This window comes from Nicotiana tabacum, chromosome 17 (assembly GCF_000715075.1).
Source record: "Nicotiana tabacum cultivar K326 chromosome 17, ASM71507v2, whole genome shotgun sequence".
Classification (NCBI taxonomy): Eukaryota; Viridiplantae; Streptophyta; class Magnoliopsida; order Solanales; family Solanaceae; genus Nicotiana; species Nicotiana tabacum.
The window spans coordinates 48,682,279-48,700,753 of record NC_134096.1 but is presented as its reverse complement, the minus strand read 5'-3'; the positions used below and the strand labels follow the sequence as shown (position 1 = coordinate 48,700,753).

The 18,475-nt window shown below is 36.4% G+C and overlaps 1 protein-coding gene across 1 annotated transcript; it reads left to right on the top strand.

Annotated features, from left to right (window-relative positions):
* The first annotated feature begins 3,468 nt into the window (after positions 1–3,468).
* Positions 3,469–13,301, top strand: LOC107802388 (phospholipase D delta). Its single transcript, XM_016625871.2, has 10 exons — positions 3,469–4,639; positions 5,334–5,450; positions 5,679–5,873; positions 8,497–8,799; positions 8,883–8,951; positions 9,067–9,214; positions 9,726–9,874; positions 10,424–10,570; positions 11,833–12,033; positions 12,718–13,301. Exons 1-10 carry the CDS (start codon positions 3,707–3,709, stop codon positions 13,012–13,014), a joined length of 2,559 nt encoding a protein of 852 aa, XP_016481357.2. The 5' UTR covers positions 3,469–3,706; the 3' UTR covers positions 13,015–13,301.
* Positions 13,302–18,475: the final 5,174 nt, after the last annotated feature.

Here is an 18,475-nt window from a genome sequence, read left to right as displayed (position 1 = left end):
AGTTAAATGATTCCTTGCAAGACTTATTTTGAGTGTTGAAAAGAGCATATTCATGTGATCCCTACACCTTTTGCCTTCAAAGTTTTTCTCAAATAATTAAAGCACTTGATTCTTTCTTAGAATGAGTAATATTTCTACCCCTTGTATTTGACTAATCATCAAATTGTTCGCATAGCACCTAGTGCTTCGAAAATGTCATGTGGTTTTTGAGATATATATGGTTGCTTTTATTATTGTTTTTCTAAGCAAAGAGTGACATATATGCTTAAAGTTTAAATTTTCTTTTCCTTTTTTGAGTTTCACTATTCAATATTTGAAATTAACCTAATTAGAATTGGTGGAGAGAGTAAGCCCATTAAAGGAGTATAATGCTCCATAATTAAAGCACTTTTTACTTGATAATATGTATTTGGGACAAAAAAACTCACGCAGGACTTCCCGTATTATTTTTAGAATATACTACTATTGAAATGAAGCAAATAACCAATTTTTACATAATTCTTAGATCTTTGAATGTCGTTTCTAAAAGATAATTTCACTTTGAAGTTCGACCTTAGAAAAATTGAACAATTAATACGTAAAACTTTAATCGAATTAATGAGTACTGGATATATAATACCGTTTTGTAGTACGGCTGCAAAACTTAGAAAAGATGTCCATAGCTCAAAAATAATCTTCTATACTGTGTGGCTAACTTGCATTTATGTTTGGGTGCTTGGTATGAATTACACTTTGAGATAATTTGCTTAAAAGTAATTATTGAGTAAATGGTGTTTTATAACCCTTTGATTTCATGCTTTTTTTTCTTAGCAATCGCATGAAAATACTAATAGGAGTATCATTATGTCACCACTTTGATTATCACAACACATAATACTTTATAATTATCACAATCTATTTTGAACATTGGAATTCAATTAAACTTATCTAATGTGTATGCTTTGTACTTTTAAAATCCTTTTGGGATTTCAGAGAATAATCTTTAGTACGATCAAAACTCTCTAACACGTAAGTGAAGGATAGCTGCAACCTCGACCCAATTTTTATTTTTTCTCTGTAATAGTTTAGGTATCGAAATCGTTTTCATCATCTACATAGTAACATAGACGAGGCAAATTGTTGTTTTTCCCCCCTTCCTTTTTGGGCTATGAACATGGGCGGACCCATACGAGGTCAAGGGAGTTCATATGAACATGTACTTTCGTCGAAAAATAATATTATTTATATAGGTATATTTTATCTTTTTCCAAAAGATATTGTGTTATAAATAAAGTTTGAACTCGCTCAAACTTAAAATAAGTGTCCAGCGCCCACTTTATGGATTCAAATGTTCTAAAGGATCCTGAGATGGAAACCACGTGGCAATATATGTAGTACTATTTTTTTTCCCCATTGAGACGTAACAATGCGAATCCTTTTCTTTTTTTTAAGATTAGGAAAGTTTTTTTTTTAATTTTATTTACATATATACAGTTTGTGATTAGATTTTTATTATTGATTTAGAATTATTATATTTTACAATTGGTGACTTTCAGTAAATGAATTGACTGCTTTCTTAGTTAATTAGTTTATGTTGAGCCATTAGAATTATATTTCATTTACTTTTGTTCTCAACTTCCCATCAATTTGTATTTATATATTATTCTTAGTGACTTAATTTTTTTTTTGCTAATTAATCTAAGTTTCTGTTTAATTACACCGAAAGTTTCATGATGTTAGTTAAATTTGAGTGTATATTAATTTTTGTTTGCGATGCCAATTTAAATTTTAAGTTTAAACATATTTATTCAATTATTGTTTTAATTCGAATGTTAATTTGATAATTCAGTTTTAAAATTTAATAAAGAGATTTTACTCTCCAATCTTTCAAATTGTCTCAATCAAGTTTATCGTCTCAAATTGCTCCTCTTATGGAATTTTTTTTGAAATAATTCGAAGAATAACCTCTTTCCTCTAAAAGCAAAGGCAAGGAGTAAATTTGAATTTGTCGAAAGCGGGAATCAAAAATGACTTAGATTTCTCCATTGATGAAACTCTCTGAGCTTTAGAGAGAAGGTTCCAGAAGAGAGAGCAATTGGGGAAAATGAATCTATATTATATTCATTTCTGTGAAAATGTGTGTATATACACGGGAGTAAAGGGTAAAGAGAAAAAGGCTAAGTGTCTAACTATCAAATTGCCACTAACTACTAACTCCACTACACTTTTTAGTGCTACACAGCTAATACACATAAATATAATCATTCACAATAGAATTCTTAAAAAAAAAAAAAAAAATAGAAACGGAACAATCATCAAGTGAGCGTGATGAGAATAGAAGAACGTACCTTCAAAGACGTCCTTACCAACCCTAAAATCATATATTTCTGCAAAGAAAATTTTCGGGCTTAATACATCGTTTTAATCCTAAATGATCTTAATAATGTATTTTAATTTTTATTAATTTTGTTGAGTTCTTTGTAATTTACTTTTTCACATATTGAACCCGCTTGGGTGGAGCTAGTGTGTAGGTTATGTGATCGGTTTCATCTACAACTTGTTTGGATGGTCGTTGCATATTGTATTGTATCATATTGTTACTTTAAATACGATGTTTGTTTTGGTTGTTACTTAAATTTTATTATATCGTATCGTTAAATATGTCGTTACATAACGACGAAATGTGTCACTTTATGTAACGACCGATTTGGTGTGGTTGCGTCATTATCTTGTCTTTTTCTCTCATCTCACCTTTCACTACTATTAAATAATTTTATTTTATCATTTACCCTACCTTTTTATATAATAAATTTACCCCTATCATAATTTTTTTAAATATTATTACAAATTTATTTTTCGTATTGCCGGTGCATGACATCATGAAACAACGGCAAACAATCTATCCAAATGATACGATGTGTAACAACCGTCCAAACAAGCTGTAAAGTAAAACTCGATGTTGTATTACCACGTTGAAATCATGAGAAATGTTTCATTGTAACGGAAAGAGGACCAGCAATCATTCACTGCTAAGTGCTAACGTTGTATTCGCAGGCATGTTGCTACATTTCGTACACCTTTAATTTCTCGTCTAGTCACCCAATCACGTGAACCTTTGCACATTGCCTTACTTTTTTGGTTAGACTTTAATCTTGTATAGATTTTTCGTCGTCAAATTAAGTTCACCTACCATGAAATAATCATCACATGATATTATGTAGTACTCCATTTCACTAACTTAAATTATGAATCTGTCGATCTCCATTGTGATGTTTTGTATGAATTCACTTAATTAATTATAACTTAAATTATGAATATGTACTCTATTAATTACTGATGCAGGTTTTTACTTCCAAGTGTTCCTAAACATGTCTCAATCCAAATTATACCTAATTAACAACTAAGTATAATGTATTAGGAGGAAACTTGTTTTCATCAGAATAATTATAATATATCAATATATGTAGTACAATGTTTAAAACACTGTTTAGAGTACAAATACGCAAGACCAACCCTCCGTGCATGGTAGCTCGATCGGAGACGTAGAATCTCAGCAAACAGTCACTATATATCACTTTACCAAACGTGCCACTATCCTATACTTCTCCACAAAACCAAATTCTAAGAATATCTCTTTTCTTCTCCCAATCTTTTCACTCCTACTAACATGATCTTTATGCTATAAATTGTATTCTGCTATCCAAACGGATTGGCAAATTCTATCGCAATGTCCGAACCTAAAAAGCTCATATTACATGGAGATTTGGAACTCCACATTATCCAAGCCCGTCATTTACCCAACATGGACATTACCTCTGCCCGTCTTCGCCGCTGCTTCACTCTCGGTGGCATCTGCCGTAAACCACCTGATTCCACCGACGACGGCAGCCCTACGTCACCATCGGATAAGAAAAATCAGCACCGGAAAATCATCACGAGTGACCCATACGTCACCGTTTCAGCTCCACAAACCGCATTAGCCCGTACTCGGGTCATACCCAACTCCCAGTACCCGGTTTGGGACGAGCATTTTCGGATCCCATTGGCCCATCCAATGGACTACTTGGAGTTTCGGGTCAAAGATGATGACTTGTTCGGGGCCGAAATTATGGGTAAAGTGAAAATTCCAGTAGAAAATATCGCCGCCGGTGACGTCATCTCCGGTTGGTTTCCCATTATTGGGCCTTCCGGTAAACCTCCAAAGCCTAATTCAGCCCTTAAGGTCCACATGAAATTTTTCCCTTATGATACAAACTCATTATACACACGTGGCCTTGCTTCTGATCCTCAGCATTTAGGTGTGAGAAATACATATTTTCCATTAAGAAAAGGAAGTTCAGTAAAACTATATCAAGATGCACACGTAAGCAATAATGTGAAGTTCCCAGATATTAAATTGGAAAAAGGAACAAATTTTGAGCACAACAAATGTTGGGAAGATATATGCTATGCAATTTCTGAGGCTCATCACTTGATTTACATTGTTGGTTGGTCTGTTTATCATAAGATTAAGTTAATTAGAGAACCCACAAGGCCATTGCCACGTGGCGGTGATCTGACACTTGGTGAATTGCTTAAATACAAGTCTCAAGAAGGTGTAAGAGTTCTGCTGTTAGTTTGGGATGATAAAACTTCGCATGATAAGTTCTTTATTAACACGGTATGTATTGTTGAATACTATTCTGATTCCTTTGTTAAATTATAATGTGGTTTCTTTTGATAAAGCATATTCTAATGTGGCATTAATGCATACTTTATTATGTTCTTGTTTATTAAAGAAGGTGTTAAGATAGTGGTTGCACGTGACTATCTTTTCTTTTTATGTCTTTCTTGGCAATTATAATCTAGCTTGACTTTTGCTAGTTGCTGATATTCTTCATTCCTTGCTTAAACTCCACTGACCATGCTAGTCTTATTTAAGTTTTGCTAGTTGCTGTTATTTTATTTCGAAATCTATGTATATCTTTGCTTAAAATCTCCAATGGCTATGTTTTTTGCATACCGCTCATTAGCATTTTGAATGCAACTTAGCCTTGTCTCCTCAAGTCATGCATGGTCAGTTTTTGGAAAAAGGTTTCAGCTAGTATAAGGACATAGTTATTCCCAATTTGTGAATAGAAATCTTTCTACGCAATTTTAGATATGAACTGAACTACATCTGTTATTTGTCCAACCTGAGCTCAATGTACAGTATAATCTCTTTCGTCGTTTAACCAATTGTTTTTGTCTTTACTTTCTAAGATGGTGCATGCCTCAGTCCCCTGTTGTTTTTTTTCTAAGATGGTGCATGCCATCAGTTGTACTTCTTGTTTTAAACCCCCCCTTACAATAATTTGAGATGGCATTGGTTGCAGGCAGGAGTAATGGGAACTCACGATGAGGAGACCAAGAAGTTCTTTAAGCATTCCTCTGTGATTTGTGTTCTGTCATCACGTTATGCTAGTAGTAAGCTCAGCATTATGAAGCAACAGGTAACTCTCTTATAAGTGTTCTCATCAGTTTGCTAGAGAAATGAAAGAAGAGGTAAAAAGGTTTAGCAGGAAAAGATGATCTTAGTTGCTGTGCATATCAAATGTCATTGATAGCATGAATATTCCCTATTAGAAATCTATTTTTGCTTTGAATTAAAACCACTTCCTCACTTTTTGGCCTTTATCTCCCCTTTGTTGATGGTTTGCACATTTAATTGTTGCTTCCAGGTTGTTGGAACCATGTTCACGCATCACCAGAAGTGCATTCTTGTAGATACACAGGCTCCTGGCAATAATAGAAAAATTACAGCCTTCTTAGGAGGTCTTGATCTCTGTGATGGTCGCTATGATACACCTGAACATCGCTTATTCCGTGATCTTGATACTGTTTTCAAAGATGATTTTCATCAGCCTCAATTTCCTGTGAGTAGTTTGTTGTTCCAAATATTTTTTTGATAATTTTAATACCTGTAAACTATCATTAGGTGTGGTTCTTATTGGTTAGTTGGGGAAAAGTCTAGTATACTTTATGCTAGTTGGACTACACGGGTTATTGCAGCAGATTGAGTATGATAACTAATAGAGACCAAATCATGTGAAAAGAATGATTTCGATGGTTGTGTTAGTTTATATACCTTATACAACAACAACTACTACAACGCCTCAATACCAAGCAAGTTGGGGAAGCTATATACCTTATAAAATATCGAAAAGTCTGTTTCCAGCATATGAAGTTTAACCCATCTGTTAATGCTTTTAGAAAATCTGCTTGTAGATATTTTAGCAGTTGTTATTGCCACATGACTAAAAATTCAACAAGCAAAGGGCAACCTGTAGTTCAAAGTATTCAAGTTCTGAACCCTGTTTGATTAGTTTGGGCTTAAAAGCATGTGCGCAACTTCTGTAACTGCTGGAAAAGTTTTACTCAAGAGTTTGCTAAGCTCGCTATGTTGCTTAAATTAAATTTGCTTCTGTTCCCGAAGTTTAGAGTCTGTTTCCTTGCTGGAGTTGACGCATGAAGAGGTTCCTGCCTTGTTAATTTCACTAGCTTTAACTCTGTTTCCCAACAGGATTAGCAATCTAAAAGTGTTTGTTTATTTCAGATGCCAAGTGGGGAAATGTAGTTAGAAAAATTAAGTTCTAGTAAAGCATTAGGAGCTATGTTTTATGCCTGAAACAACCATTCCTTTGGGCATCGTTTTAGTTACTTATCATTCTTTTGGGTGAAGATTTCAGATATAATTTCTATATATGTATGTAGATACAAGCATTCTGGTTTGATCATGATTCTCTATGTAGGGAACACGGTCAGTTTGAAAACAAATCTATAATTTAATTTTATTCTGAAATACCACAAGAATAATGTCTCTCTGCTTATTATTTGAAGTGTCGGAACTATTTGGAGACCTTAACTTTTTCTGCAAAATGAAGATTTTACCTACAAGATACTGTTCTCTAATCTTTTTAGCTGTCAGTCTCTTGCAATTGTTTTGCCATCTATTATGGGAAAGTGCTCACACTTTGATGAAGGGAAAGAAAAAAGATGCTAATGCTAATAGAGACTAGGTGGCTTGCCAACAAAAAGGATAAAAACTTATATCTGAACTGACACTTATATCCCTTATTCCGGTAAAAACTTGTACTTTCCTATTTTGTTCTTTTAATATCGTTATCATTTATTCGCTTCGATGTTGATGCAAATTAATTTGGAACTTGTACATTATAGACTGTTTGTTGTATAGTATTTGTCATCTGCCTTAATTTAAACAGAAACACCTAATATAAAACATGCAATTATTACTATGTCAAATTTGTTACTTTCAGATGATACTTTTATTGAAAATAAATCTTAGTACTAAAATAGGTTTGAAAATATAATAAACAAGAATTATAAGCAAAATAAATTAATTTAATGCATAAATGGTGAGATAAGAACTTTTTCTAGTGTATTAGACTTAAATCTCTCAAGTACTTTTATGGAAGTTCAATGTTTGAGTAATATTCATTTACAATCCAAGGATTATGATTTACAGGGGCGGCCCAAGAAGATTGGTGGCCTAAAGCCAATTTTTAATTTGGGGCCTTTCAGAAGGAAAACAAATTTATCATAACATCGATGATTCATTCCGATGTTCCTACACATAGAACAACATAATTTAACGCAATTGTCGCACAATAACTTACTTAAACCAACAAAATATAGGGCGAGTAATGTGCTAAAAGTATAAAATTTTGGCCTAACATCAGTTGTTAATAGTTTCTTTTATAAATAATTTAGTCTCTCCTAAGATATTGTTGATCTTAGATAATAAAACCAAATTCATATAGATATCTCACTAATGATGTCACTCGGAAAATTTAAATAATGAAAAGTTTTATATTTGCGACAAGGGTTTAGGGGAGTGATTCTCTTTCTGTATATTTTGCTCAAACAGTTACATCACTACTAAATTAAAAGTTATCTTGAATTTTTATAAAATATTTTATTTTTTATTTTAACATACCCAATATATTTAGACTCTACCTCTAAAGATTGTTGTGAGATGTATTTGATCCAACTTACCTTAATTAAATATACTGGGTTCGAGTCATGTGGTTAAAAAAAATCCTGTTAAAACGTGTTCTCTCTTTTACTAGGTATTACGCGGTACAAATTTAGATTAGTCGGGATCTCAATACAAATACGAGTAGAAAAATAAAAGAAAAATTTGGAGCCCTCAAAATTTGGGGCCTAAAGCCTTTGCTTTAGTGGCTTTACTGTTGGGCCGGCCCTGATGATTTAGTACATTGAACATTCAATTGTCAGTCGTGAAAAAGGTTATCTAAAAGTCCCCAAGTTACTTCGAATAAGGGTTGTTATGTTTGATTTAAACCATGGATGGTGAAACTCTGCAGTGTATCATATAATTATTTCCAGCCACATGTTTACGTGATTTTATGTCTTTTCTACATTGAAATTTCCTTCTATTTCTTTATTTCTTTTGATCATGGCTTTCTAGTTGATTATGTTTTGATAATTTTCATTTATTTGTACCACATTTACTAGCCAGGGACCAAGGCCCCGAGGGAGCCATGGCATGATTTGCACTGCAGAGTTGATGGACCTGCTGCATATGATGTGCTTATAAACTTTGCTCAGCGATGGAGGAGAGCAACAAAGTGGAGGGAGTTCGCTTTTTTTAAGAAAACAATGTCCCGTTGGAATGACGATGCAATGTTAAAAATTGAGCGTATCTCATGGATACTCAGCCCTGCTTTTGCTGTTTTCAAAGAAGGGACTGAGATTCCAGCAGATGATCCAAAACTATATGTATCTGGGGAAGATCGCCACGATAATTGGCACGTACAGGTAGATTTTTCTTGTCATCCGGAGATGTTCAACAGAATTTGTTAAATCCCTTTTAACGCTCTTCCTCATTTCTTATATTGCAGATCTTTCGTTCCATTGATTCAGGTTCAGTGCAAGGTTTTCCCAAGAGTATTGATGTTGCTAAGGCACAGGTACAGATACCATAGCTTTTTTGTCATAATCCTTTCAAAGTTCCGCGGAAGTAGCTGTACTGTATATGGAACACTTTTCACTATTCACAATTTCTGTTCATTATGTCTTTGGCAGAACCTTATCAGCTCAAAAGATCTGGTAGTAGACAAAAGCATTGAATCAGCATACATCCAGGCGATAAGATCTGCTCAACATTACATATATATTGAAAATCAGTATTTTCTTGGGTCATCATATGCTTGGCCGTCGTACAAAGATGCAGGTATTATATTTTCTTGCTATATTATCGAACAGAAATATACAAGACATGACACTATGTTATCACCAAAGAATCAAAAGGTTATGATTCCCAACATAGAAATGTGCTTTTATATTCACAACTTCCTCATGAAATAGATGATCCAAAATTTACATCTCCATTTTTAATGCATTTGACTAATAGGTAGACTCTACCAGGTTCAATATTTTACCACATCCAAATCCTAGAAAACGTATGCCAAAGGTTTTAAGATGGGTAAAGTAAAAATCTGAAATTCCAATTGTTCTCTAATTATTATCTTCATGTGTTTCCTTTAAGCAAACTCTTGAAAGTGTTACATTTCTTCCTGAAAGCAATATTTTATAGAACTTACTCGCCAGTTTTCTAGGATAATCCAGTTATAATTGAGCTCAGACAAATTCTTGCTTTTGTTCTACTTAAATAAACCACCTGGAAGCATTCATCTTCTTCCTTGCCCAATTCCAATTCATGTTCATTTATCAATTTTGTTCAGGAGCTGATCATCTGGTACCCATGGAGTTGGCACTGAAAATTGCAAGTAAAATTAGAGCCAGAGAACGCTTTTGTGTATACGTTGTTTTGCCCATGTGGCCCGAGGGGGATCCCAAGTCAGTTACTGTGCAAGAAATTCTATACTGGCAGGTAATCTGTTTCCTGAATCATCATGATTTGTATTTTGGATTTCATAAACGTAGTTTCATATAACATTAATAATGTGACACTGGGCACCTTCAGCGGCAAACATCAAGGGCATTTCTAGAATAATAGCGATGCCAGCTATTACGGTACTTTTATCTGAATATCATAATTGCATTAGTTATTCTGTAGATTAACATAAATGGGAATGGAAGTAGCTTCCTATTATAAACATTCTCATTCCTCATAAATTGGTATTTTATTTCTTTAATATGTAGGGACACAAAACACAACGAAATCAGATTTTTATAAAGGATGTTGGTGGAAAAATGGTTTGTGTATTTGAGGAACCTGGCAGAATGAATGAGAGGAGAACTTTGATAATGAACGCTAACTTATCCCTAAAATATTTTCATGGTGTCTCTAGCTTGTTCTTATTACTCTATGTCAGATTTGATTATTTAGTATTTTATGCTATCAAAATGTGATCTGATGCAAGAATCTAAGAATAATAATCAGATGCACTTTACTGAAATTTGTGTATGCTTTCAACAGAGCCAGACAATGCAGATGATGTATCAAGTTATTGCAAGGGAGCTCAAGTCAATGCAGCTTGTAGACTCACATCCATTAGATTATTTAAATTTTTACTGCCTTGGAAATCGTGAGGCGAATGGTCAATTCGCTAATGATGCTGATAAGGTAATGTCCAAGTGTGCACATAAACACTACATGCACTAACAGTTAAGTGAAAGGTCATTGTTAGATTAACAAGTTTGTGATCTCCACTCATAAATATACCTTGTCTGCTAGCTGGTGTTTGTCTGAATCTTATCACTTCTAATCTGAGCTATATTATACTTTTAGCCCTTAGTATGTCCAAATAAGGGAATATGTAGAGAATGGATAAATGTCTTCTTCACACATGGCGTCACATTTCTTAATCTACCTTCCTTTCATGTCACTTTGTTTAGTATCTATCCACTTGCTCTCTCTATTTTCCCCAAATGCATGCACTTAAATCAGAATACATCATCTACACTATCCATTACTGCTACTGTCCATAGTATGCTTTACTTGTTTCAATCTCTTCAAGGTTGTTCAATGGAGTTGTCACATAATTGTTAAAATGAATAAAGAATTTCCCTACTCTTTGAACAATTGGAAAAAGTGCTGTACCTTGTACGTACTCCCACGCTTTTGCTTCTCCTTCTAAGTCTTCCTGTTATTCCTCCGATAGAGCTACCCTTGCCATACCCTTGGGAGTATTTTTTTTCTGTCCCTTTTTGGTAATAGTATGTTTCAACGTTTTGCACTTAGATACCGTACATGCATTGATATTAGTCTTTTTGTTATGGGCAGCGAATATTAGGCCCAAACGGTGCTTTGTGACCTATTTCTTGAGATAAGTTCACTATCATGGGGCTTCTAGAGGAATTGTTTTTCTTAAAACTAAGTTACTAAATGCTAAAATGGAGCTGAGAGCTGTACAAAACGTGACGTGCAAAACCTCAATTTCCTTGCTATTCATGTAAGGAACTGAACTTCATGAATCGTTGGGCAATCCTAAACCAAGAAGCTAACGAAAAGATACATTTGAATTTGACACTTAGTACAGTTATAATTTTGCCTTGAAATTTTGGCTATATGGGCCAAAGAATCCATGAAGGACTTATTTTATAAGTTAGAGCATTCGTTCCTCTTCTCTTCAAGTGTTGAAGTAGTTCCCTAGTTGTCCTTCACGCAGTCCACGTCAGCTCAAAGGTGGTCAAAATCCGGTTTCATAATTGTCTAGTAATTTTACAATTTCAAATCTTCAGCCTCCATTTCACATAATAAGCATCTGGGAAATGCAACATCTATTTGGTTATCGTGTTTCATGAATTATTTTGATGCTGTCTCGATTCGATGAAACTGGCAAAATTTTGTTAAGGCGTGTTTTTTAAACTTTTCCATGCAACCAGGTCTCGGATTCATATAAATTTCAACGTTTCATGATATACGTGCATGCCAAAGGAATGATAGTGGATGATGAATATGTTATACTGGGTTCTGCCAACATAAATCAACGATCTTTAGCCGGATCGAAAGACACCGAGATAGCTATGGGTGCCTATCAACCACATCACTCTTGGGCAAAGAAGCAGCAGCATCCACGAGGACAGGTTTGAATGTTTGATTGTTTTCCCTTGCCAAGATCTTTATTTTAATTTATCATTTGAAGTTACAGACTTAGAAAAGTTGTCTTTGGATGAGATTACAGACATGGGAAGGGACCCAAAGAGTTTAAGTTTAATTATCTTAATATGTTATCTGAAATTAGTGGCTTTGTCTGTGTTCACAAAGCTAAATCTACCTCCTCTATCAATTTATATTTATATTTAATAACTACTCTGTTTTTTTTTTAAGAAAAGGAAGAAGATTAGAAGAACAAAAAAAAGATCTTTGTTGACACGGTTGCTACCTAAAAATTCCAACTTCAAATCCATTTCAGTTGCTTTATCTCTATTAACAGGGTTGAATTATAGTGATTTCTCTTGGCTCTCAGCTGTAACTTTTATTTTGTTGCTTAACTCAACAATTATCCTAACTTAAAAGTCTTCCACAAAAAGCCTTTTATCGAACTTCATCACGCCTTTTCTATTATACATTATGAGACTTATGATTCAATCCAAATATCAACACCGTTTATCAAGTTGCTTAAGTGGATATGTAATATTTGTAAAATCACATGCAAATTCAAAAGAATATGCTACGTTTTCATTTATAAATCCAGTTCTGAGAAGAAGTTGATTAAAACTCTGATGTTTAAGTGAATCATTTATTTTTCATCTTGTCTCAATCTCCAGGTCTATGGATATAGAATGTCTCTGTGGGCAGAGCACCTTGGAATGTTAGAAGATAGTTTCAAAGTACCAGAAGCATTAGAATGTGTAAAGAGGGTGAATGAGGTTGCTGAAGATAACTGGAAGAGATATACTGCTGAAAATTTTACTGAATTGCAAGGACATCTTCTGAAGTATCCCATACAAGTGGATGCTGATGGCAAAGTTGGTCCATTACCTGAATATGAATGTTTCCCAGATGTTGGTGGTAAAATATTAGGAAATCCTTCCCCTACTATCCCAGATGTGTTGACCACCTGATTCTTTAGGAAAGTTCATAGTCTCTTTGAGAAAGTACGATTAAATTGGAATGATACAAAGAAGATTAGCATACGCCCCCAATGCAAGGATACCGAGCTCATGCTCCCGGGTCTATGGCAACACAAACATGGTGCATGTATAGCTGTGATATATTGTATTCTCATTCATATCTGTTTATGTTGTACATCAGCAGGTAGATTTAGGAGTATTTGATGCCTGTAAACAGTTCCTGGATATTACTTACTAAAAAAATGTATATCTGATTGGTACTGGATTCTTTTAACAAACGAGAGGGTATTGTGTTGGATAAAGAGTGTTCCTATGGTCTTGTGTATAAGGGAAAATGGCCAAATATACCCCTTTACTTTGTTATATTGTTTACATCTATCCTCCGTTATACTATCGGACCACATCTACCCTTACCGTTAACCAAACTTTTTAAAAATAACCTCCACCTAATGGAAAGTCACCAGATTAAAAAGAATGACCCTTTTTAAAAAAAAGTCTCATAACTCATAGCCCGTTAAGCCCCTTTTATTGAGTGCACTTCTTCCTCACAAACTAGTCATCTCCTTCGTAGTTACTTGTTGAACTCGAGAAGTGATAGACATAAAAATCACCAACATCCATATATTCATTTCTATATTGAGTTCCAATTCTTTTAGTATCATTATCGTATGCTTATTATATTCTACCTTTTCTGATTTTGTTTTTTGGCTTCTCTCTTTGTTTTTTCTATCATGTCGAATTGCACCGAGTATTCATCATAATTTTCTTTCCACCATGACTTAAAAATATTTATAACATCTTATTAGGTTGACAGCTCTGAAGTCTTAAGGAAACTACCAAAATATTTCTTCCTCCAACAGTGAGTCTTTGTTGATGAGTATTTACGGACCATGATTTTCTTATTCTGCTTTAAGAACTTGGGCAACAAATAATTATCGTCAAATCACGCCTTAAGAACTAAAGTTAGATTTCAAGTTATGGGATAGGATACTCATAGCTCTTAGTAACAACTGAACTTATAATTGTATGGGCAAAAAACTTCATGTCATGCGCTTGACTTGATCAACGGATATAAGAGCCTTCGAAGGCTGCAATGTCTTGGCATTACGACATATCAAAAGGTCGAGATCATATAAAGAAGACAAATCGTCGTCGAGGTGGCTCAATAGAAGATGAGGACGAACATTTGTCCTCAGTGTACAAGAACGGCTAGTTTAATGATTTAGATTCTCTAGAGAATATCCTGGCAAATATGCTTCTCTGTTGTACTATTTAGGGTTTTGTGGCTCATGTATCCTTATAAATAGGAATAGATGTAATTCTATAAAGGGGATCGAATATTTTTGTAAAGAACAACATTGATATTCTCTATGAAGATTCTCTCTTTATTGAATACATACAAAGTTTGTTGTTATACTTCTTTTCCACTATCTTTCTCTCTTGATCCAATAAGAATCGAATTATTCAATTACTTATCATCATCCATCATTGTCAGAAAGCTCAGTGGAAAATTTCACTCTTGTCGGGTGAACCTTGTTCCATTTATTACTTAAATGTCATTTATTGTCATTTATTGCTATCTTCCACGTTCTTAAGCCATTATTGCTCTAGGACATTCTTATCTAACAACACACGTTTAATACTCCTCCTGAAAATATTAGATCTGCTACTTGGACGTTAATATTGACTTACATTAACCCCTTTTTCCTATAAATCTAATTGTATAAAAATCTAGATCTAAATCTTAGGTCATACAGTTTAGCGCCGTCTATGGGGATTTCTCAGTCAAACTTTTAGTATTCATCTAGATCTACAACATTTGTGACTTGTTAACCTAACGTGCCTTTGAGTTATCCTTTCTCTCTGTATATACAAGGATTCCATGGCAGGTAACCAAGGAAACGGAACAAAAGCTACAGACAACATCCCGCTCAATCTTATGAGTGCCATCGACGGAGTATATGACACCCAAGATGACGAGGTGACCCCCACGACATCCCCTAGATTAGGGAAGTCGCTTATACCTTCTGCAGCACAACCAAAACCGACTGGAAAAAAGGGCTTCCACGTCCGCGGGAGAGACGGCACCACCCGCTATGAAAAATCTCCTCGAAGCTTTGCTAACCGACACTCTAGTCAGCGTAATGAGCAAACAAGCCCCATGCACGACTATGGAAACCACAAGAACCCATGTAGCACAACACATGAATGAACGAGACGACCGACCAAACCCTCCTACTTCAGGTAACGCTCATACAATGGTTGACAATGCAAGTGACAACCGTCGCCGTATTAAAGATAATGGAGGAAATGGAAAATGAGAACAAGGTGCTCAAGGAACAAATGAAGGAGCACCAGGAACGGGTAGACAAGATATCAGGTGCCCCTAAATTGTTACCAAAAAGAGACGTCGATAGGTTCGTGAAACAGCCATACAGGGAGGAAGCGACTCCTCATACCATACCAAAAACTTTCAAGATGCCCATACCTACGAATCTACGACTGATCCCGAAGACCATGTAACTAGTATGTCACCGCCGTAAAAGGCAACGAGTTCACCAAAGAGCATGTGTCCTCCATCTTATTGGAAAATTTCAATGAGACCCTCACAGGAGGAGTGTTGACATGGTATTCGCAGCTTCCAGCCTACTCCATAGAAATATTCGAAGAGATGGCAGACAAGTTCGTGACAGAACATATTGGAACCAAGAAAGACGAAACGAAAGTGAATGATATCTTCGCCATCAGACAATCCCCAGAAAAAGGACTAAGGGAGTTTATAGAACGATTCAACAGGGTGAGGATGACTTTACCAAACGTGTCTGAAGGAATAGCCGTGGCAGCCTTTCAAAATGGGCTGAACAGAGAAGTCTCAAAGGCGACCAGAAAGCTACTAAGCCGATTGATGAAGTACCTGTCGGCTACTTGGGACGAGATCCACAATGCTTACTGTGTCGAGGTCAGGGCAGATGACGAAGACCTCAATGGGCCAACCCGATGACTCACCTCAGTACAATCTGAACCCCGGAAGGAACACAGAAACAACACGAGGAGAGACCCTCCGGTACCGCAATCAGGCAGAGATCGACATCAACCTTACATTAGGGAACCCGTCCCCAACTTCCGCCGTGAAGATGACCCTTCTAGGACGAGATCATACATCCACAGAAATGATCGAGGTATGCCCCCTACTATCTGCTCATAACATTTTTGTATCACCTACAGAGGTGGTCTACGCACTTGAGAAGCTCGGAACAATGGTGAAGTGGCCACCAAAGATGAGGTCCAACCTAAGCACCAAGAAGTCTGATGCCTTCTGCGAGTTCCACCTAGAACGTGGACACAAAACGGAAGACTGCCACACACTTAGATTAGAGGTAGCGTACCTGCTACAGTAAGGGCACCTCAAAGAATTACTCAGCGACAAAGGCAGGAACACCTTAGCAAGGGATCGAGAACGCACATGCCCACCAAAACCACCTTTGCCCGCTCGCACCATCAATATGATTATTGGCGGCAGTGATGACGCCTCGATTAATGATATCAAGTTCACTTCCACTTACAAACTCAAGAGATCAATCACCCACGAACGACATGACGACCTCAAAGAAATTATCATCTTCGATGAGTCAGATGCCGACGGTTTGACTTTCCCTCACAATGATACATTTGTCATTACTTTACGGATTCTTGATACTGATGTTAAGAGAATTATGTTAGACGATGGAAGCTGAGCGTGCATCATCCATCCCCGAGTCCTCGTACAGATACGACTTGAGGATAAGATAGTGTCGCACTGCATTACACTAACCATTTTAACAATGCAGTTAAATGAACTTCAGGAGATATCACAATCCCGGTACTCGCCGGTGGGGTGACGCTGGAGACCACATTCTATATCATGGATCAGGATATCGCATACAACGCAATCATAGGTCGACCATGGATACACCTCATGAGGGAAATCCCCTCCAGCCTGTACCAAGTGATCAAGTTCCCGACCCCCTGGGGAATATTTAGCATACGAGGGGAACAATGCACATCCCGAGAATTTTATCGGATCTCCTTCGACGGTACAACAACCCAACAAAAGAAAGAAAAGGAAAAAGAAGCATAGCACTCAGCAGGGTCGAAGTCCCTACAGGTTGAGGCCAAAGACACCATTATGGACCGAGAAACAGTTGAAGGTGCAGGATTGATCATAGAGGACCTCAATCCCATCCAGCTATACCCCAACGACCCCAACAAAAAGGCCTACATCTGGTGTAAACTCCAAAACCCAGATAAATTTAGTTAATTCTTAATTAGTTAACGCAGACTTGTTTGCTTTTAGCCATGCAGATATGCCCGGCATCCCCAAAGAGATAGCCACGCACAAACTAAATGTCGACCCCTACTACCTCCAAGTAAGGCAGGTCCGACAAAATTTCAACCCCACCATCAACGAGGTCGTCCACGAGAAGGTAGAGAAACTATTGGCCAATGGCTCTATTAGGGAGTCGAAGTACCCCAAGTAGATTGCCAACGTGGTAATGGTCAAAAAGAAGAACGGGAAATAGAGGATGTATCTGGACTTCACTGATCTGAACAAAGCCTACCCAAAGGATTCGTTCCCATTGCCACACATCGACCAACTCATCAATGCGACAACATGACATGAGCTGTTAAGTTTTCTAGATGCCTACTCATGCTACAAATAGATACTCATCGAGGAAGATAACCAAGAGAAAACTACGTTCATCACTCACAGGAACGTACTGCTACATGGTTATGCCATTCGGGTTGGAGAACGCGTTATCTACCTATCAAAGGCTGGTCACAAATATGTTCAAAAACTAGCTCGGCAAAGCCATGAAGGTATACATCGATGACATGTTGGTTAAATCCTCGAGGTTTGAGGATCATATCGACCATTTAAAGGAAATATTCGAAATATTGAGGAAGTATGGGATGAAACTAAACCCCCGAGAAATGCGCATTTGGGTTAACTTAGGGTAAGTATTTGGGCTTCTTGGTATCACAGTGCAGAGTCGAGGTCAACCCAGATCAGATTAAGGCTATCGACGGGATATCGGAACATCTAACCACTAAGAAACAAGTCCAGAGACTGACATGTCAAATTTTTGCCATGTCCAGATTCATCTCGAGGTCGTCTCACAGATGCAACAGGTTCTTCAAAGTACTAAAAAAGGACAATGGTCTCGAATGGACGTCTGAATGCATACAAGCGCTGAAGGAACTCAAGAAATACCTATCTCAAAGCCCGAGCCCAGGGAACGCCTCCTCGTCTACCTCGCTATTTCAGAAGTAGCGGTAAGTGAAGTCCTAGTTCGAGAAGTCAAAGGTACGCAAACTCCAATATATTATATCAATAAAACACTTACGGACGCCGAGATGAGGTATCCTCACCTCGAGAAACTGGCCCATGGCCCTCGTCGTAGCTTCACGAAAT

What these genes read in the sequence shown, in the direction of transcription:
- LOC107802388 (XM_016625871.2), top strand. Translation starts at nt 3,707, where the DNA reads ATGTCCGAACCTAAAAAGCTCATATTACATGGAGATTTGGAACTCCAC. An exon ending in AAGAAATTCTATACTGGCAG is followed by an intron (nt 9,875 to 10,423) that starts GTAATCTGTTTC and finishes TGCTTTCAACAG; the next exon opens with AGCCAGACAATGCAGATGAT. An exon ending in TCGCTAATGATGCTGATAAG is followed by an intron (nt 10,571 to 11,832) that starts GTAATGTCCAAG and finishes CCATGCAACCAG; the next exon opens with GTCTCGGATTCATATAAATT.